At 55.3% G+C, this 20630-nt stretch overlaps 1 protein-coding gene across 5 annotated transcripts in view; it reads right to left on the bottom strand.

Moving 5' to 3' along the window:
• The window catches only part of PTPRE (protein tyrosine phosphatase receptor type E), a 149963-nt gene that overhangs the window by 11691 nt on the left and 117642 nt on the right, over positions 1-20630 (bottom strand). For 4 of the 5 annotated variants that reach the window (XM_034986067.1, XM_034986073.1, XM_034986102.1 and 1 more), the window contains 11 exons: positions 17476-17566; positions 13307-13383; positions 12617-12653; positions 10749-10846; positions 8422-8541; positions 7169-7332; positions 3211-3346; positions 2716-2865; positions 2290-2383; positions 1225-1301; positions 225-359 (listed from right to left, as the gene is read on the bottom strand). In XM_034986067.1, the coding sequence (XP_034841958.1) occupies positions 225-359; positions 1225-1301; positions 2290-2383; positions 2716-2865; positions 3211-3346; positions 7169-7332; positions 8422-8541; positions 10749-10846; positions 12617-12653; positions 13307-13383; positions 17476-17566 (1179 nt within the window). The remainder of the gene's footprint in view (positions 1-224; positions 360-1224; positions 1302-2289; positions 2384-2715; positions 2866-3210; positions 3347-7168; positions 7333-8421; positions 8542-10748; positions 10847-12616; positions 12654-13306; positions 13384-17475; positions 17567-20630) is intronic. The other variant, XM_034986082.1, reaches the window with a different exon arrangement.

Genomic DNA, 20630 nt, shown 5'->3' with positions numbered 1-20630 from the left:
AATGTCGGCTAAAAACAAAAGCCAGTGTGGGTGGTCAGGGCTAAGCAAATGGAACTTTTTTTCATTTCCATCCTCTCTCCCTCCCCAGCCGCTGTGGCCTGGGCTCAGCAGCTGACCGCGGGTGGGCCATTCACAGGGGACCGCCAGGGTCTTGCAGGCGGGCTGGGCTGCCAGGGGTGCACACTGCCCCCCGAGGGCCCGGGCCGGCCACGAGCACTGCTGACCTGTTCTCTCTCCTGGACCTCCGTCAGCATTACGACCGTGTGGCACTTCCACTCCCACACCATCCTCCAGAAGTCCTCCACCGTGTGCGCCAGGGGCCCCTGGGTGGCGATGAAATAGTCCTTCTGTCGGTAGCCCTTCAAACCGGGAACAGGGGTTAGAGTCTGACCTCCCCTCATGCTGGTTCCTGCGCAGCCGCAGGGCTTTAGGAGAGCCCAGGGCCTAAGCACGGAAAATGTTCTCCAGCTTCCCAGGCCGCGCCGAACCCCAGCTGACAGGCATGCACAAGTGCGCTCTGCGATGGGTCAGGACGCCCACTCTCTCTGCAACCGAATCGCCTCCCCTGCAGCACCTGGGGTCACCTCTCTGAGTGGGGATCTAGAGCCAAGCTCCCCCCGGCCACCTGCGAAAGCACCCTTGCCTCTGCTCTCACATCTTCCTGCGTTGTGGATCAGTTAGCATCACGGTGGTGGACTGGGTGTGGACTTAAGAGGAAACGGGTTCAAGTCCAGTTCCTCCACGCAGCCCAAGGGACCTTTGGCACAGTTTTCTCATCTGCAAAGCGGAGTTCTGACGCAGACTCAGCCGCCACATCCTTCCCCACCCATTCCTCGGCTAACCCCACTGTGCGTGGAGACCCCTGGTGACCTGAACACACAACCACGTTGTCCACGTGGAGTGGGTCGCAGACAGTGCGGGACAGAGAGCCATGCAAGCACCCATGGGTGACCAGTGCGTATTAGGGATATAACAGAAAAATTGCTGTGTCTTAAAAACAGAATGAAACTAGCAATTACTTAGCAGTGCGCCTATGGTCTCTATTCCCAAAATTCGTTATTCTTTTTTTTTTTTTTTTCATGCAAGTAATTCTGCTAATGGAATGATTTGGATTTCAGGATTCCTTCCTGATTGTGAAAAGGAGTTAATTAAGAGTCCCTGTGATCACAGGCGAAGGAAACCGGCTGCATCTTCGCAAAGCACGTCCAGGTCCACTGTACTTACATCTATAAAGGAGGCGTTGATGTAGTCTGTGTATTCTTGACCCCTTTTCATGGAAAGGATCACCCGGTTGAAGTCATCTGCAAAGCAGGATGTCCCTTCAGTTAGGACACACTCCAGTCCTGCCTTGCAAACTTCAATGTATTGTTACAAGCTTCCAAAGTATAAAACTTATTAATAAAATCGCTACCTCAAGCCAAGTCCCTGGAAGGTTTACTCTATAAAATAGGTTAATTAAATTGGCCCAGAAAATTGTGTTTTGGTAGGAAAGCTCTGAAAGTATTCTAGTTATCCTTGCCATTTGTCATGAATTGAGGTAATGCATACCACGATAGGAGAATTAAAAGTATCGCATTTCAGGAATGAGAGGAGTGTGGCCAGGCAGGCGGCCTGGGGTGGCGGCCACAGTCGCCAAGAAACCGGGCTCTGAGGCTGAGGCAGGCTTCACCCAGCCCTCACGCACTTGGATGCTCGGTGGCCACTAATGCATGTCAGGAGCCCGGGGTCCACCTCCTCAAGGCGGCACCCTCTCCCTTCCTTTCCTGTGGTTCCTCTGACCCCTGTGGAGTTCCTTTCTTCCCTCCTCAACAAACAAATGTGAGCACTCCGTCCTCCCCCTTATCCGGGACCTCAGCAGGCTAGGGTCCTGACTGCACCCCTGCCCGCTTCCCACCTCCCTAAGGCCTGGAGCAGGGTCCCTCCTCCATGTACAGACTTAGGGGATGATTGGATGAGACCGGAATTGGGCAGCCCCAGACTCATGACCAAAGCAAATCTCGCCACTTCCAGGAAGTCCTCCCTCTCCCGCCATCTACGTCTCATATCACAAGCCGCCCGCCTGACACCCAGGACTGTCTGGGTCACCTGTCCTTGCTTCACAGGTGGGTGTTCTCTTCCCAACACTCGCCATCGCCCCCAGGAGCCCTTAACCCCAGGCCCAGAGGGTGTCCTGCCCTTGGGCCCTGGCTCGCAGAGGTGGGTCGTCATACACTTTCACAGGGTGCCGACCCCGATCCCATCCTGCTATGAGGGTTTAAATTCCCCCGGGCGGCCGTGGGGCTGCCTTACACGGGATGATCTGGATGACCCTGGCCTTCTTCATATTCGCCGGCAGGTTGCCCGTCCTCATGTTCTCCTTCATGATCCGGACATTGGTCAGTTTCTGCAGTCAAGAAAGACATAATCATGCAGTCACAACGCCGACGCTCCTGAGCGAATCCCTCAACCCTGTAACAGCACCACTGTAAAGGGCACCCGTTAATCTCTTTCTCTACCTCCAGACATTTTCTGAATCTTCCAAAATAAAACTATGTGCATGACACACTCCCCCACGCGGTTGCTGCTCAGCTCTCAAAGTCCCTGATTATTCTTCCGCCTGCATCACGGGTGGGGTAGCCACCCTGCTTTTTCTGGGGTCCATCCGGAGGGGCAGTGACCGAAAGTGGCTTCCTTTAACCAGCCACCCGTCTTCCCGTACAGTCCGTTCACACGCACCCGGAACTCCTCCTCCAGCCCGATCTTGTCGAAGTGGGTGGCAGTGCTATGCAGCGTCTGCAGGTGCTTTTCCAGGGAGGACACATCCAGCTCGGTGTCCCCGTAGAGGTAGTGCTCCAGCAAGGCTTGGTAGATGAACGTGTACTGCATCTGCGGGAGACCCAGAGCACCCAGCACCCTCGCGTGTGCCCGCAGCCTCTGGTCGCTCGGAGCGCAGCAGCTCCACGGGCCTTGCTCTTCCCCATGTTTTGCCCAGGGAAGGAGGTGTGGGGGCAAAAGTCAGATTGACAGCCGTGTATAATGACCATTTATGGCGTCAAGGAAGGAGAGTAGGACAGCCGGCATTACTGGGCACACGTCGTCCCTGCCAGGCACTTTGTGCACACACCGTGTGGGGGACAGTCACGTGGTCTGGGGGGTGGCAAAGGGGTCTGGGTTTGCTCTGCGCAGCTCACACCAGGGTGAGGGGCGGGGCCCGGGGAAGGCACTACTCACATCCGTTTGAACCATCTGAGGGCGCTGGTTGCGAATTCTGGACACAAACTCAAAGACATCGACCTTCTGCTCGGCGTGCATCATGTCCATCATGGCATCGATCACTACGAAGGTGCCCGTCCGGCCCACGCCGGCACTTCAAGGAAAAGGAAAGATGCCCCGTCATGAGGCACACAGCACCCCACGCCCGCCCGAAGTAAATGACAGGACTGCAGAGCTGACCTGTGCACCAGGATAGAAGGACACCCTCTCCCCTCCACCGGGAGAGTCCAACCCATCCCTCAAAACAGCCTTTCCTCCGTTAATAAAGAGCAAATCTCCGGTGAGGCCACCAGAGGGCACCATAATCTCAGTGAAATTACCTCCGATTGTTCTCTAATAACTATGGAAACTGTTGAAAGGCTCATCAAAAAGATCTGTTGTACTAGCCTTGTGTGAGGTTGTGTGAGTCATCTTCTTCTGTTACCAAATGCTATCTTGCGATCACGTGTGCAAGTGGATTTTTTTGAAATGTCACGCTTGAAATGGCTTTTCCAGGTTCTTTATAAAAAGGAGGCTCCCAGGCTAGGTCTGCTGGCTCTTGAGCCAAGGTCAGCCGAAGGAGAGGCACCAGCTGGAGCTCACTGGCGCTGGCTCAAGCTAGCTGGTCCCCAGGGTCTCCACTGACTGGTCTCCTGGCTAGGAAGCTGCCCGGCTGGATTCTTGGGTTTGGGTTTCCTGCCCTCCCAACGCACACCCCACAGTACCTCCGGGACCTCGGTCCCGCCCTCCACCACCTGCTGTCCCAGGTGCCAGGTGGATCTCCACCAGACAGTGGGGCCGTGCATATTTGTTCCCCAGCATCCAGGACAGAGCGGGTACACAGTAGCGCTCGGCCAACATTCGCTGAACGAGTAAGCCCCTCATGACGCGGACTCGTGTGTGCAGCTTCTCTCATCAGAACGGGGCTGCCCCCTCCAGTCCCTGCAGCGTCAGCCTCTTTGACAAAAGGAAAGTAACCTCTTTGACAAAAAGACTCACAACTTAATGAGTGACGTCCCCCTACTTTCCTCTTTGTGGGGTTAGGTGAGAGATCCTGCTCTTGCCAGTTAGTCTCCAAAACAGAGCTAGGACAGCAGGGAAGACCCTCTTCCGGGGCGGATCCCGTCATCTCAGGGGGAAAAGCAGGTCAAACACGAGAGGCCCTTTGAGGAGTCTTAGTGCTTTACAGGTACAGAATCAGAGACTATCATCTGGTGCAAAGCCACGTGAGACACCCCGCCCAATACGTATGTGATGGAGGCCACAAAATCACCAAGTGCAAGGCCATCAAGGTCCCCAGGCCGCTTACAGGACCCCTCGCCTGGCCCGGGGTGCATGCGGGAGAGCCCGCTTCACCGCTGGGAAAGGGACCGCGCCGGCCCCCCAGGAAAAGGCTGAGGCCAGGAGGTCCTTCCGCTGGCCTCCATGGGGATGCTGTTCCTAAGAGGACTTGGGCAGGGCATGTCGGTTCCTTTTAAGTGATTAAGAATGAAACGCTGAGGATGAGTGTGTCAGTAGGGATGGAAACCAGGAAGCCAAAACCCAGGGCACACAGCTTGGAGCTGAGGAGCTGTCTTCAGGTGATGATGAACTTGGAGGTGGGACGTGAAGTCAACTCCACCCTGAGTCTCAGCAGGGCGGGGGCTGCCAGTCAGCATGAGCCTTCTCCCCCACCTGGCTGGCTTCCGTCAGGCCCATGCTCTTGGCAGGAATTCCTGTCACCACATGACCATGATCAGGCGGGCGCCCAGAACCGCCCATCTGCCCACACCGGCCGGGGCGGCTCACAGGGGCCTGAGCTCAGGAGGGGAAGGAAGGATGCACCAGGGAGGAGAAGGGCTTTGGGAAGGCTGAGAAGGAGGGTACCACTCCTCCCACTTCCCGGATATTAAAACCCCGGTGGCCAAAGGGAACATAAAAGAAGGCCAGAGCGTCCAGGAGTGGCAAGAGCAGTGCTGAAGTAAAACACTGCCACAGGGAGACAAGTGCATGTTCAACAGCAGAGGCAGAGACTCATGGCCACCGAGCGGGGCCTGGCATGAAAATAAGATAAATGACAAATGCACCTGTCCTGGGCCCCTGCCCTGGGGAGGAAGTAAGCAGAGGAAGGGCAGGGGTCATTCCCTAAGGTTTCCCATGCACGACAGATCTGGAGGAATCAGGACAAAGCAGGACCGAGCCTGCTCCCGCCCCTGCAGCCACCCCTGACCCAAACACAGAGGCTGTTTCTATAACTATCTCCGCCCCACCCCATCCAGAGCTAAGCGGCCGGTCAGCACCAGAAGCCTGAATCGGGAAGAGGCAGCGGCCGGAAGAGTCTTGTAGGGCCCCTCCTGCCGCAACTTCTCCAGCTGAGAGCATCGGACTCTGGGTTCTGAAGACAGGCCACCGAAGTCCCCAGGGTCTCCGCTGCAGCAGGCCCCGGATCTCTGATGGGCCCGCGGAAATCCCCGTGAGGGGACCCCAGCCTTTCCATCCAGGCCTGCCGCCGCCTCGCGGAGGGAGGGCCCTGCTCACTGGGCTGTCAGCCTGACTACGCGTGCTTTTGGCCATTGCAGACAGCTTTGTTGGCAGTATCCTGGCACTGCCAAAGGACAAAAGGGACAGGGGGCAGAGGGCACAGGTACACAGTGATCCAGATGCTCTGAATCCAGCACACAGGTGTTTGCAAGAAGCAACACGGAGACTCTGGCTTCCAGGAAGCTAGGCAAGAACAGGAGAGGCCGACAAGACCCCCCCAGCTGGGGCCGAGCAGGACCGGCCTGCACTGCTCCGCGCCCCAGTACAGTTGCTGGGAGGAGCTTGTCCAGCCGGCCCCAGCAATCCTACAGATGCCACCTCACTTAATGCCCAGTTGATCAGCTCCCAAGGGGCAGGTCCAGGACTCCATCCCTGGCCAGGATGACAAGGGCCTCCCCTCTGGCCCCTGAACTGTCGTCAGGTTCCAACCGAGCACCCACCGGTAGGATGGGGAGTGTGGCAACCGACAACTCCTCATCTTTCCGCCCTTGTCTTCAAAAACAGAATGGGCACAAGCCAGTCAACCAACTGCATGTCCAAGGCCTCTTCTCGGACATGACCTTCTGCACCAGAAGCCAAACTGGGCATGGAGATATAAGCCACAGAGGGGGATAATTTGGGCCCTCCTCTAAGGCTCCATGAGCTCTAGAGGAAATGAAAGCTCAGTGTGAAAACAACCATGGGACACCGAGGTACGCAAAGACAGAGGGCACTTGTTCGGGGTGCTCACTTTCGGAAGCTGCTTTTCCACAACGCAAGGAATAATCACAGTGCTGACAGCTTACGCCGCTGTAGTACTTAGTTTTGTGCAAAGCTCAACCCCAGGGACGAGTCCCAGACCCCTCCAGGCTTGTCCCTCCCGATGCAGAGGAGGAGAACGCAGCTGGGAGGAGAAGGGGCAGCCTGGACCACAGACCCAGGCCTTCAGGACGCCCGGCCCTGGACGGCGGCTCCTGGCCCCTAATCACTGTGCCTGAACCATGGCCCCCAGCCCCTCTGAGCCCCGTGCACTCTTGTATCAAGACTGGGGGCTCCCCATAGAAGTGTGGTTTCCAGCTCTATCCTCAGAGGTGACTTGGGGGTCTCCGGGAGTGGCGGAGGGCAGGTCAAGAGAATGTACCCAGAGCCCCACTAGCTCTATCTACATGCCCTCTTGGCTTTTGTCTGTTTTAGATACTGGGCTTGCCCTTCAGATGCCATTGAAGAAAGGGTTCTGCTCTCACAGAGTGGGCTGCATGTCCCTCCGGCTCTCACCCCGAGGGAGTCTCTGAGGTGTCACTTGTGTTCCCAGTGGGCAGGGGGTGCTTTCACTTCTCCCCGCCTGTCCTTCCGCCCACCCCGATACCGGCCCACGTGTCATCCCCCACGATGGCCCAGTCCTCGGGGGGCCCTGCCCCACGGCCCCACCCGGACATACCTACAGTGGACCACTATGGGCCCGGCGTGGGCAGGGTTGAGGGCCTTCACTTTCTTCAGGAACTTCAGCATCCCGATGGGGGTGAAAGGCACCCCGAAGTCCGGCCAGCTGGTGAAGTGCAGCTGGGAGATGAGCCGTGGGGCTTTGCAGCCATCGGGGAGCTGCTGCGGGGGACAGGCAGAGACACGAGTTGGGGCACGGCGCCTCCCCTCTCCCCGAACATCACTTTCTGAGGATGCTCACTCCCCGCCCCCTACACACCCGCCATCCAGGCCCAGGGCAGCCAGACACCTCCCCGAAGCTGGCCCTCGGGCTCACGAACCCCACAGGTGAGCAGGGCGGCCACGTCCAGTCGGCCTGACAGCCCCACTTCATGCCTGTGTAATTACCAGCAGCATGCCCTTCCACTCCCCAGAGTGTCTCAGTTTTGAGGGAAAAGATGATGTGGCTGGCGGGCCCACCCGCGGCCCATGAGCGCGGCTCTCTGCCCCAGATCACGGAAGGCTAGGTAGGGTCTATGCAGGTGCACGTGTGCGTGTGGGTGTGACTGCGAGACACAAGCAGGGGACAGGAAAAATGATAAAGCTCATCCTCTTCCCTTCTTTGCTGCGGCTTCTAGAAGCCCCAGACTCCCGGTTTCACAGCTAACGACGTCAACCCCTCTACCTCTGATTCCTGATACCAGGACTTTCTGTTTTTCCCATTTTTTTTTAGTATTTCTTAAATCTCTATTTCATCCGCTTTGTACACAGGCATCCATACTGAAGAATACCTTGCATTCTTTTAGGCAGGGACGGGGCGGGGACAAGCAGGAAATAAGTATGACAAATACTGAGGAGGTTACAGAAATATTTTGAGACTGTTAAAAAATCCCACCTCACCACTTCGGTGTGTGAAATGACATCATGCCACTGGGGGAGAACCCCCACTCCGGGGCCCCTTCCTACAAGTGACTCAACTTCCTCCACCCAAAAATGGTGAGGAGGGCCCGGGAGCATCCAGAGCTGTCTGCAGACTCCTGTGCACCCGTCTCTTCCTCTGTAAATTCACATCTTCAGTCCACTAAGCCCGAACCCATCCCTGCCTGGCTCTTGGTCCTCCACAGTCCCCTCTCAGAGAGAGTTGCTATAGTATAGCACGGGGGAGGGAGGGACGAAGCTTTTCATATGAAAAAAATCAGATGTATATTTACTCTTCACACTGCTCTCTTGGAGGATCACCTTTCCAGAAAGCCAATAACTGAAAATGCTTACGGACTGTATGCAGAATTTCCGGATGGTGTAATCTACCAGAACCACGCAGTCCTCCACGCACACACGGATGTTTCCATAGGTCCAGCATCCCTGGTCCGGCCAATACTGGGAGCACTTCTCCTACATGGGATGGTTGCACAGAGATAGCTAGGTCTGGGGGTGCTTTGTTGGGCACATCAGTGCCCCCGGCCCCACCATGGGCACATACCGGGTTCCCTCAGACAGTTCCTGGAGCTGGGAGAGGGCTGAGAAAGCGGAGCCACACAACTCATGGGGGGCAGCCCTGAGTTTATACCCAGGCCCCATTCTGATTTGGACACCAAGGGTGAGTGAGGCTCGCACAGAGAACAGCGTGTTTCCCAAACACTTCCCGCTGGACCTGGATGTCTTTTCCTTGCTCAGGACAAAGCTGGCTGGCCCAATGTTGAAGAGTGGTCAGCTCCCCACTGCTCTCCACCTAGGACGAGGCTGATGTGGGGATCTGCAGGGGATGGCCGCATTGCTACACAGAGACCCATCTCTTTACCTGCCCTCCCTCTGAGCTACCAGTGGCTACACGTGGGGACGGTGCACCTGCAGCCTAAGGGGAAAGAGGCCTCCGTGAGCACAGGGCACAGGAGTGTGTGAGGACCACCCAGCATTTGCCTTAGGATGCCTTCCTAACGGGACAACGTACCCTCCCTCCTCCAGGACATCTCTGAAACACCCTGAGGAGAATCAAATGCTCAAAGGTGCTGGGTTGGGCCATTCCTGGCCTCCTGGGGACCCTCCAGGACCCCTGAGATGCTCCCCTTGAAAGGCCCCTGCTTGGGCCCTAGGGCTGGTTCTAGGGCCCCCCGCAGGGCTGTGCCTGTGGATGCCTCTCCGCCTTCCGCCTCCTGTCCCGCCACGGCTGCGGTCCCCTCCCTCCAGTCAGATCATGAGATGTTGAGGCAACTGCATTTCACAACGTTTAGCCAGAATGTTGAAGCCAGGGAGACGACAAGAGAAGTGTAAGCAATTAAGAAAAAGGAACTCTATTGAGAAATGATCTCATCTAAAATGGTGAAAAATCAAGATACAGAAGCAGGCCAGCTCTGAGTCACAGAAATGGAAAAATCCAGTAGGAGGCTTCAGAGACAGATCAGAGAAACAATGTCCAGTGACATGGCAACAGGATACCTGCTAGGGGAAATGGCGTTCTCTGAGACCCACTGCCCTGTGCTGGTCTCACTGGGTCTCCTGTTTGTAAAGAAGCCCCCTCTACCCCCACCCCCGCACAAGTGGCAGCAGGGGGGGCGCTGGTCCCAGGGGACACCGGGGCTTCCAGGGCAGCGTCCGCCTCCTCTTTGGGGGCCAGGTCCTGCCAGGGCATCTGCTCGGAGCGTGGGAAGGGTTCAGGGTTCCTGCCTCGAATTCCCGTCTCCTGTCACTCTTTCCATCCACAGGGCAAGATTCACCCCATGGGAAGGGTGGCCCTCTCCAGCCCTGTTCCAGCCCCCGTTGGAAACAAAACAAAAACCCCATCTTACCCAACAGGAAATGGTGACTGGAGGCTTTTTCCTGTGCAGTTTGGCACGCATGAAACAAATTAGTGAAGGTGGCACTGGGAGGGGGCTCTTCCCTGCCTGCCCTGCCTGCAGGCCAGTGTCCGCCTCGACCCCCAGCTGAGCTCCCCCAGTCAGGCCCACTACTTCCGTCTCAAATGGCAACCCTTCCCCTGAGCCCGAGCCCAGCTGCCTGGGTCCCAGGCCGGTGCGTGACGGCAGGGCTGGGGTGGGGACCAGCACCGTGCTGGACGCAGGGACTAGGAGGACAGAGGTCTCCCAGCACGCTGGCCCTTCCTCTCCACCTGCTTGCCACCGCCTTGTTCTGGCCCCAGGCTGGAACATGCTAGAACACAGTCTCCCCATCCCTAGCAAGTCTCCTTCTAGCCTATTCCTTGTTTTTCTAATGTGTTTCTCTAGTCTGGGTAAGAAGCAGGAAATCCATTTTTAATTCTAGTCTGAGGCCCACCATATTACATGCCCAACACGCTGAGCCTCAGTTCTGAGGTCTACGGCTCCTGCCAAGGTGTGAGCGCCGTCGGCAGGCCGGGGACCCTTGGCTGAAGACAGAATTAGCTCCACGACATTTTTGCATCATGGTCTAGAGCAGTGAAATGCTTGGAACACAGCGTATTTATTTCAAGATAAAAATGCTGTGAGCCACTGGTGGGTTTTTTTTTTTTTCCTCTTCTTCTGCGGCGATAAGGGAGAGGAATAGGAAAAGGATGTGGTGAGCATGCCCCCCAGCGAAGTACCAGAAGCTACAAGAGAGTCCTCTGTGAGTCAGAAGGCTGGGCTCACCTCTTTCCTTTCTTTTAGGTTCGTCAACATGACGATGGTGGCAGACTTCTGTTCCCAGATCATTCTCCAGAAGTCATTCACCGTTTCCTGTTTGGGGCCTGTAGGCAGAGGATGATCCCAAAACCAGACCTGAACAGGGTCACCGTGGGTCCCAGCCCTGGTCACCCCGGCCCTGGGGCCCCGGGAAGGCCGCCGCGGCCCAGGTGCTCGGAGGCACGAAAGGGCTGCTCAGCTGACCCTGAGGTCTGCGGCTTCCCCGCCCTGTCCCACCTCAGCCACACCCACTCCTCCGCTGGGGCTGCAAAGTCCTTGGGGAGTGACACAGTGGCGCCCAGGGGGTGACCCCATTCACAGGCAGTAAGGGGTACTCAGTGAGGCTTGGGTCAGCCTGCGTGTCAGAGTGGTGTGCGCCCACTCAAGGGCTCGTTGAGCCTCCGGAGACCAGAGCCCACTCTGGAACTGCACAAGTGTCTGTGTGAGAGAGACAGACTGCAGGCTGGCCGACTCACCCTCCATGTCTAAGCCCCTCCCCTCATCTCTCAGCTGCCCCTGCAGCTGGTGGTGATTCAGTGCCATCCAGGGAGGTGTGGGCTAATGTTCCTGGGGAGCGTGCTGAACCAGAGAGAAAGCGTCCCCAGAAGAAAGCCCTCTGCCTTTTGCCCTCCTTCCTGCCTGAATCCAGACACAGTGCCCAGAGATGCAGCAGCCATTTTGTGACCCTGAGGAAGAGACTGACCCGCCACGGGACGGTGTAGCAGGAAGATAAGAGGCCCCTCTCCCTGGAGCTGCCCTCGCAGCCCTGGGCTGTCTCCCCTGCTTAGGCGAGAGAGAGAGAGAGAGAGAGAGAGAGAGAGACACGCCTCTCTCTGTGTCAGCTAATGTCTGTCGGGTTTTCCGACACTGTTGTCCTCTGGGTCCTCAATTAGTAAGTCCTCAACTGATGCTGATGTACACTGACTTTCGGGACCTGCTGTCTGAAAGACTCTTGCCTAAAAGGGAGGAAGTCCAGGATACCTGCTGCCGGCCCCGCATCCCCACCTGCACCAGCCCCCGGGGTGGAGGGGTGGTACGACAGATCGGAAGCACTCACACATACAAAGTGGATTGTGAGCAAGGTTGAGGGCATGCTTCCAGAGCTGAGGCATCCTCATGGGCATGGCCTTGATCTGAAAAGCTACTCACTCCCCTCCCCCACCGCCCCGAAAAAAACCACCACGTGGGAGCCACACAGAGCTCAGCCAGCTGAGAGAAACGCAAGGCTGTCTACAGTAACAAGCAGCACTCGGCCACGGTCACCACCGCCCTGCTGGGCGCCCTGTCTCTGACTCACACGGGTGTGGAAAAAACGTGTCTGTCTGTCTACACCTACACATTGTGCGGATGCACATCCAACGTGTCTGTGATGACACAGTGACCAAAATGACCACACCCGCCCTGCTCATCTGTCTGTCCTGACCACGGGAGGGCCAACGCACCCAAGGGCTCTAACACGTCTGCGCTTTCGAAGCTCGGTTCAGAGAATGAGCTTTATGTGCTTCGCACACGGATGCACAGAACGACCTCAGGATGCTTTCAAAGACGCAGACTGTAATACAGCATTTCTGCCCAGCTCCCAGGACGCGCGGGCCTTCCGGGTCAGCGGAGCGCCGCCTCGAGTCGCAAGGCTCTGTGAGATTCGAGACAGCCCTGCATGCCGTGAGCGCAGGGACAGGGGGGACAGACTGCATTCAGGCACCAGAGACCCAGCACTGCCCACGTAGGAGAAGCCGAAATGAAGCCCCCGCATTCCCACTATCAGATGAGGACACGGTCGCCATCCACGTCATTTTACCCGAGTCATGTTCTCAAAGTAACAATAAAAAGCTTACCTTGAGCTGCGATGAATTTATTCTTCTCTTTGTAACCCTAGAACAGTAAAATCAGATTTGTAGTGTTTCATAATTACCTCTCCTGAAGGATTTTGTTGTTGTTTGGAAAGTTAACACAGTAATCATGAAAATCTTGGAAAACACAGAAATACAGAGAAAACTCACTAGCAATTTCAGAAAGAGTGCTACTTTTGTTTGTCCATCTGTAGACTTTTTTGTCAATACTTGCCCAGGCCCACACAAACACATACACGCATACAGACAAGCAGACACACATTTAGTTTTCTTAACTGGCTAATATATACAAATTCTCCTCTACATTCCATTTTTATGATAATTTTATAATTTATATTAAATGATCTATTAAGGTTCAATTAAAGTGGATTCTTAATTTATTGAATATGGTTTTACCGTAAATTTGTCTAACCGGTCCCTCCTATCCTATTTGGTCAGTAACGTAAAGAACACTGTAACAAACATCCTGGGTGCTTCTCCGTTTCTTGAAAATGAGTCCCCGGACAGATGCTAATTCGAAAGGCCTGGGTATTTCCATGCGGCCCACGGAGGTTGTGATAATTTATATTCCTGCCCGCCCCGCCGCAGAGAAAAGTCATGATTCACACTGAGCCCCCAAATGGTCCAGGCATGGGCATCACGCCGGGCGGAGGGACAGGAAAACAGCAGACTTACATCTATGTAGGAAGCATTGACGTAGTCTGAACAGGGGCTTCCATCCACTTGGCTCAAAATCACCCTGGAATGATCATCTGTTTAACAAAGAAACAACAGAACATGGTATCAGGATAAGGAAATCACGCCCGCTGTACATATCTTCCATCTAGAGCGTTAAACACTACAAAGGACATGAGCGGACCTCCCACCGAGGTCACAGGGATGGAGGAGGTGTCAGGAGACCCTGCATGTCATGAGGGTGTCATGAGGGTGGGGATGCATCTGTTTCATTGAATACTGCGTCTCAGCACTGAGGACAGTGCTCAGACCCCAACCAGGTGCTCAGGAAAACCTGTGGGATGACAGCAGACGTAAGGATTTCAGTGTCCAGGAGTGGGGGCGGCTGGATCTCCCCTAGACAGCGAACAACAGCAGGTGCTGGGACCCGACAGTGAGATCACCATATTCTCTGAAACCCCAACTGGGTGCCAATATTAACAAGTGTTGGTGTACCTGGGATAGCCCTGGATGGAAGGACAGGAGCCCACTCTCCCAGGCTTTCCAGGGAAAGGACAAGCAGACTCTGCACCCCGATCCTCATCCTTCAGGTTGGCTCTAGGGATGGAAAGTGGGCAGAACTCACACAGACCTGGGCTGAGCACGGCGGGCCACCTGCCTGGAAGACTCTGGCTTGTTGTACAAGCAGTCTCCAGAGTGGGAGGGCTGACCACGGAGAGGTCTGTGTGGGCGTGTGGTGTGTGTTTTCTCTGTGGGAATGTATGGTGTGTATGTGTGTTTGTGGGGTGTGTGTATACACACACATCAGGGAGGTTTCAACCAGGGCCCCATCGTGATTTCAGTGGGTCCTTGTCACTCCTGCCTATGAAGGAGGACACATCCTCCATTAAAAAAAAATGAAGAAAAAAAAGATGAAACATTTTATTTCATGACTGTGTTACTAGTTAATAAAGCTTAATGTAATCCCAACTGGATTATGTATATATATTTTTCTGATTTTAAAGGAGATTAGATGGTTTCATGGGACCTTAAAAATGTTGTGGCCCTGGACCTGGGTCTCCACGCTGAGGTGGACTCTTACTTCCCCGGGGAGCAGAAATATTGAGGACGCCCAGATTCAGCCCAGGGCCTGGGTCGAGGGTCACAGCTGCTCCTGGGGTTAATCATGCTGTGCTGGGAATAGAGCTTGGTAGAGAGTGAGTGCTTCATACGTACTTACTGCATTAATTATGGAAAAATTCTGTGTCCTTGTCCTGTTTTATCCCCTCCTAGTCCCCACAGGACTGGAACTGACTGGGAAGGATGTGTTGTGGTGTGGATCTGGGGCAAGGACCCCGATCGTAGCTGTTGTCTCCCGCGGGCCTGGAAGGTGCTGCTGGCCTCAGCTACCCATGGTCTGGATGTTGCATCGCGGGCCAGGTCTGTCCTGTGCTAGCAGGATGGGCCAGTGAGGCTCTCAGGGAAAGTCATGATCCATATGGGGCAGCCAGGGTATCAAACCCCAAACATACAACCCAGGCGGACTTCTTTGTGAGACCCTCCTGCTCAGGGGCCGACAACCCCAAAGCAGAAATAGCTCTCTCTGAACATGCGTAAAGCTAGTTGAAAATAACGTGGAACAATTTACGCTTTGAGAACAGCTATAGAAAGCAGAGGGCAAAAAATAGCCTTCTGGTTAGATTTAGAATCTCGCAGTTTCTAAGAGCTTCCTGTCTTTTTATTCTGAAAGTCACACTTCACTTTCAAAACATGATTTCCTGAAATTATCAGCTGTTGCTGTTTTTCCAGAGCAGAGGATGCTTTCTCCCAACTGGCCATCGAAGCTTTTCCACAACCCGACCTCGTGGACCTGAGACCCCCCTGCACCATCTCCGGCGAACCAGCCCATTCCTGTCCTGGGTCCCTAGCCGGCCCCGGGGGCATCTCTGGCCAACTCCTCATTGAATCAGACACGGCTCTCCCTCAGCCTGGGCCTGGCTGATGTCAGATGCCACTCCCGCCGGTGATCTCCAGGGCACATCCTAAGTGCCTCCACGCTGCCACCCCATAGACCCAGTGTCCCATTAATGTGAAACACTTTCCATCCGTGCACAGCACCCTGGCCCCTGGTGACTACCAGCAGCCCGCCCTCCTCTGCATAGTGCTCCCGGGCAGGAAAGCGCTGGGGCTGGACCCTCACCCAGTGGGGGTGGGGGGAGGCAGGACTGGCCCTGTCTCACGTTTATACTTGCAGGAAAGGCCCACTTCCCTCCTTAGCACAAGCTGGAAAACAGAGCTTGGAGAAAATGTGCTGGGGGTGGGCTCTGCTACTGGGGGAGGCAGCACCCCACCCTGGGCCATCACCTCTGCGAAGAGGGGATGGGGTGCAGGTAATTTCCACACCTGGCCATTAATTCCACTCCCATGAGCCTCACCAAAAATACTTTTAATTATCAGTGTAAATGTCACCTTTTAAAAACTATAGGGGTTTAGTAAGTAAGAGACAAATGGGGGTCAGGAACCTGGGAAAGTGCGTGGTTCAGACTCGATCCTCAACCTATACATTCAGCAGATCAATGCATAAATTAAACTAATTAATGAAGCTAATTAGTGGGGTGCCTGGGTGGCTCAGTCATTAGGCGTCTGCCTTCAGCTCAGGTCATGGTCCCGGGGTCCTGGGATCGAGCCCCGCATCGGGCTCCCTGCTCTGCGGGGAGCCTGCTTCTCCCTCTCCCACTCCCCCTGCTTATGTTCCCTCTCTTGCTGTGTCTCTGTCAAATAAATAAAAAATCTTTTTAAAAAGTGAAGCTAATTAGTTAAACCAATAATAGATAATAATACTAATTTCCAAATATCCTGATTTTTAATTTGACACAAAATATTCCAAAGATCCCAAGCCTACCACCATGGTTCTCCTCTTGCTTGAGCTGTTCAAGCCTAGTGGTTTGCCTCCTCCCTTCTCTCATAACCCACGCCTGATCCCCCCAAATTGTCCCCACTACTTGTCCAGAGTCTAACCTCAGTCCAAGCTCCCTCCCTGCCCAGTGGCACAACTACACAGCTCCTGACCCATCTCCTTGCTGCTCCCTTGGCTGCCCACACAAATACGATTTGGCCCAAAGACTATTTGGTTAATTTCTCTTGCTTTAGTTGGATCAGAGCCTCACAGGGGCCTTTGCAAAAAAGATATGTAAATCCTCTGTTTGCAAAGTGTGGCAGAATTATTTCTACCAAGTGCTGAGTCCAGAGGTCACACAAACTGGGCGGACCACAGCTTCTCTTGCCCACAGAAGAGATGGACTTCCCTCTGATCCTAAAAATGCAACCAGGAGCCCACGCAACGAAGCCCACTGCACAGGCTGGTTTCCTTGCTCCCACGGAGGCTCTGTCTGAGAAGGGAGGCTCTCTGGGCTTACCTGGCGAGACCTGGAGTTCAGGATTCAAACCCTTCCTGGCTGCCATTCTGATAGCCCTATGAGCAAAGCCCACAGGAGGGTCCAGCTGCACCAAGAGTATCGAAATCCTCCTCGGCCAGCTTTTATAAAGACAGCTAGGAGCTTTAGGTTTGTCCTGGCACCAAGGTAGGCTGTAAAAGCTGCCCCCAGGGCACAGCCATCCAGCTACATCCCTGGACAGACCTGTCAGCCACCAGGCCCGAAGGCCTCCCTGGAGCCTGAACACCATAGCCCCAGGCTCCCTGTAGCAGTTGGGGTTTCTAAGCCTTCCCACAAATCTGCCAAAGCCCTACGCATTTCTTATTCTTTCGTTTCTGTCCTTGGTCCAGGAGACCCGCTGCTGGTGGCCAGGAGCGCTGAGTCTGAGACAGGAAGAGGACCAGGGCCACCAGAAGCACAAGATTGGGGCTCAGGACTGGATCCCATAGGAGGCCCCCACCAGCCCATGCAGGTGGCACTCCCCTTGGCCCCAGGGCAGCACGGGTCTCAACATCGAGCACAGGCTTGGTGGCCGAACCCACCGCAACAGAGGTGGCCCGAGCCCCCCGTGGGAGATGGACGCCTACATTCCCTGTGCAAATGTCAAGCAGCAGTGTGGGTGCAGGCCCCCATCTCCGGGCCCTGGGACCCTGGGACCACCATGCTGCCCGGACAGGCCCATTCCCCGGGAGCTGCAAGGGAATGTCGATTTTACTCCAAATGCTACCCATAGTGCAAAAAAGGTTAAAATCTTACTGGGAAGGATGTTGGGATATCTGTTTTTTTCTCTGTTTTCTTCTTTATTGGCCTGTTCAAAAGTTCCTTGTATGTGTCCAGATGGCAACGACTAGAAAAGAATACACAGTTAGCACTAAATGTGATGGATCTGAACACCGTGTGTACGTCAGCTTTCCTAACGAGCGTGGGCAGGAAGAAAACTCCGTCTGAACAAATCCCCTGCAGTCCACTGCCCTCTCTTCCTTGTAGGCTGTGCCGGGCACTGGGCAGAGACGGGACGAAGGGTGCTCTAGCTAGCAGGCCAAATGAGCTGTGGACATGATGACCCCACGGTTGGACCCGAAGCCGCATGAAGGCAGGGACCGGCCCGGGCATTGTCACCCAGCCCCTGGGAGCAGCAGGTCCAGGCCCAGAGCAGGCACTCTACAAATACTTAGAGGAGGACCACAGGAGAGCTCGGGACCAGGAGGCGGCAGAGCAAGGGCGCCTGTGCAGAGGGACTGGGCTGAGGGATGAGCAGAATGATGCGCAAAGGACCCAGCTATGGGCCCCCTGCTTGAGACGCGTGTGCTCGTGGACCAGCAGTCAGGGCGCAGCTGGGCCCTTGTGGAGAGTGCAGACCCCAGCCCCAGCCTGGATCAGCACGAAGATCCCCAGGGGTCCTGGGTGCACCCTTGGCTTCCGAAGCTCCGCCCTAATCCCCCCTGCCTCAGATGAGGACACTGAGAGGCCACTAGGACCCTGTAACTGATGGGCTGCTCAGTGGACTTGAACTCAGGCTCCCTGACTTCGACTCTTTCACTACTTGGGGCCCCTCGCATTCTGCTAGCTCCATTTGTCCTCCCGCATTTGCTGGCTGCTGGACATCCTCTGCACTCAGATGAGCCCCTTGCAGTGCACAGCGGGAAAGAGCCTTTTGAACCCCCAAATCACGTCCTTCAACATTAATAACCTAAACATTGACTGGACCAGGGGCCACTGGAATTCAAGTAACAAGCGTGACTATTTAATACCAAGCATCTTCGATGCGCCAGGTCCTGCAGGAGGATTTGAGTCACCTGGCCCGCCTTCACAAGATATCCTGAGATGACATTAGCATCACCTCTGTTTTACAGATGAGGCAACTGACCCCCAAGGCTGCTTGACAATGTCCAGAGTCACCTGGCTTGCACGGGGCAGACACAGGGTTGGGGCCTGCAGTCTGGCCTGGAGCTGCCATGAGGCCATGAGGAGGGTGCTCACTTCTTCAAGTGTCAAGTCCCCGGGGGACTGGGGCAGGCCTCACAGGGCAGCCCTGGCCCGAGGCTTGCTCATCCGTGAGTCAGAAGGGACGAATCTGTCACAGGTGCGCAGAGCCTCCCTCTCGCGCATCGGAGGACTTCTCCTTCACCGACTGAGCCCCTGCCAGCCAGCGTCTTCTTTCTCTTGTTTTGGGGTCACCACACTGGATGGCCACAGGCAGAGTCTCTGCCAAGGCCAGTGTGGAGCTCAGCCTGGTGGGGGCCTTGGGACCAACACTTTCTCTGCCTGAAGTTCCTGAGTCTTTTCAAAGCTGTCTTAACACTGACTTTCTGGAGCCGACCTGAACAGGGAATTGGTGATAACGTTCTACCGACTCTCATTTTCTATACCCGAAAGCTGTTTTTGACCTCATCCCTGAAAATAAAAATGAGGTATAATACTGTAATGGCGGATGCATGACGCCACGTGTTCGTCAAAACCCACACGATGAATGACACATGAAGCCCAGCTCTGGACTTGAGACGGTGACAATGAGTCGATATTAGTTATCAGTTGGAATGCACGGAGCACCCTATGCTGACGGTTGGGGAACCTGTGTGCAGGGAGGGGCAGGGTACATGGGAACCCTGTGCTCTGCATGGTTTTTCTGTAAGCCTAAAACTGCTCTACAAATTAAAGTCTACACAAATAACAAATTAAAAAGAAAAAGAGAACCCGAGAAGCCTCCCTCTCCCTCGGAAGGTGGGGTGGCTACAGCGTGGTGGGTGGAGAGGCTAGAGCGGTCTAGGTGGCGAGCAGGGACCCAGCCCTGCCACCCTGTCCCCCCGGCAGTGACCTGAGACCCGGAATATGGAGCTGGTGTGCTGACACCGGCTCTGCGGGGGGTGCAGAGGGTCACTTGGGGTGCGAGGCGAAGTGCTCTGCCTATGGAACGTGTCTCCGTATCCAAGCACACAGAATAACGGCCTCGAAAGGCCGGCCCATCGCTTTCTCCTGCTGTCAGTCTGCCCGGGGACCCGCGCCTCTGAGCTGCTCAGATGGCACAGGGGAGATGGGACAGCACCCGGGGGAGGGCTCCACCGTAACTGGTCAGCCCTGCAGTGCTGGGAGTGAGCTGTGCACGGAGTAACTGGTCAATAAATACCTTGTGATTGACTGTCCAATTCCATACATTGGCCAAAGAGGGTTTGTTTGCCTGCTTGCTCACTCGAGGTGAGATTTCATGTCGATGAACACACACAGGAGGAGCCACGGGTCACATCCCTTCCTCTTCCTCCCTGCTTTGCACTGCTGGGCAGGCGGTAGCGACATGAGAAGAGCAGAGAGGAGCCAGGTGTGGGCTGTTCCAGCAAGCTCCGGGGTACAGTTCTGGCTTGCATGCTGGGTCGTGACCTCTCCCAGCGGCACCTCCCTTGGGCCTTTCTACAACACTAACGATAGGGGCTGGATCCGGGTCCGGGCTTGGGATAACCTGCTGGTCTGAGACTGGGAAGGTCCCGTCTGTGGAGGTGGCCATTCCGGGCCTGAATGGCACTCACTTGCTGCGGTTTAACTGGGGGCCTGGAACAGACTTCGTTGGGATAGCATTCTATCATTGCGGGGTGGAGACTGAGGCTGGCTGTTCCCAGGAGCAGTCCTAAAAAGCAGGGCATCCCCAGACTCCTCTCCTGCAGACCCGAGGCTAAGCTAGCCACACATCTACCTCTTTTACATGTTAGGGTAATCCTACGGGGGCAGGCAGCATCCTTATTTTATAAGTGAGTAAACTGAGGCAGGCAGAGGTTAAGTGATGGCCCAAGCCGTCCAGGCTGGTAAGAGACAAGCTGGGCCAGCCACTCAGGCAGGCCAAAGCCAGCATCCCCTTCTTGACCACTCCACTGAGCTGACCCCAGCACCAAACCCTTTCAGTCCACTGAAGCTCTGGGTCAGCA

This window comes from Mirounga leonina, unplaced genomic scaffold, assembly GCF_011800145.1.
Source record: "Mirounga leonina isolate KUSES-001 unplaced genomic scaffold, KU_Mleo_1.0 Mir_114, whole genome shotgun sequence".
Lineage (NCBI taxonomy): Eukaryota > Metazoa > Chordata > Mammalia > Carnivora > Phocidae > Mirounga > Mirounga leonina.
Note: the sequence above shows the minus strand (reverse complement) of the source record. Positions and strands in the feature narration are given on the sequence as shown.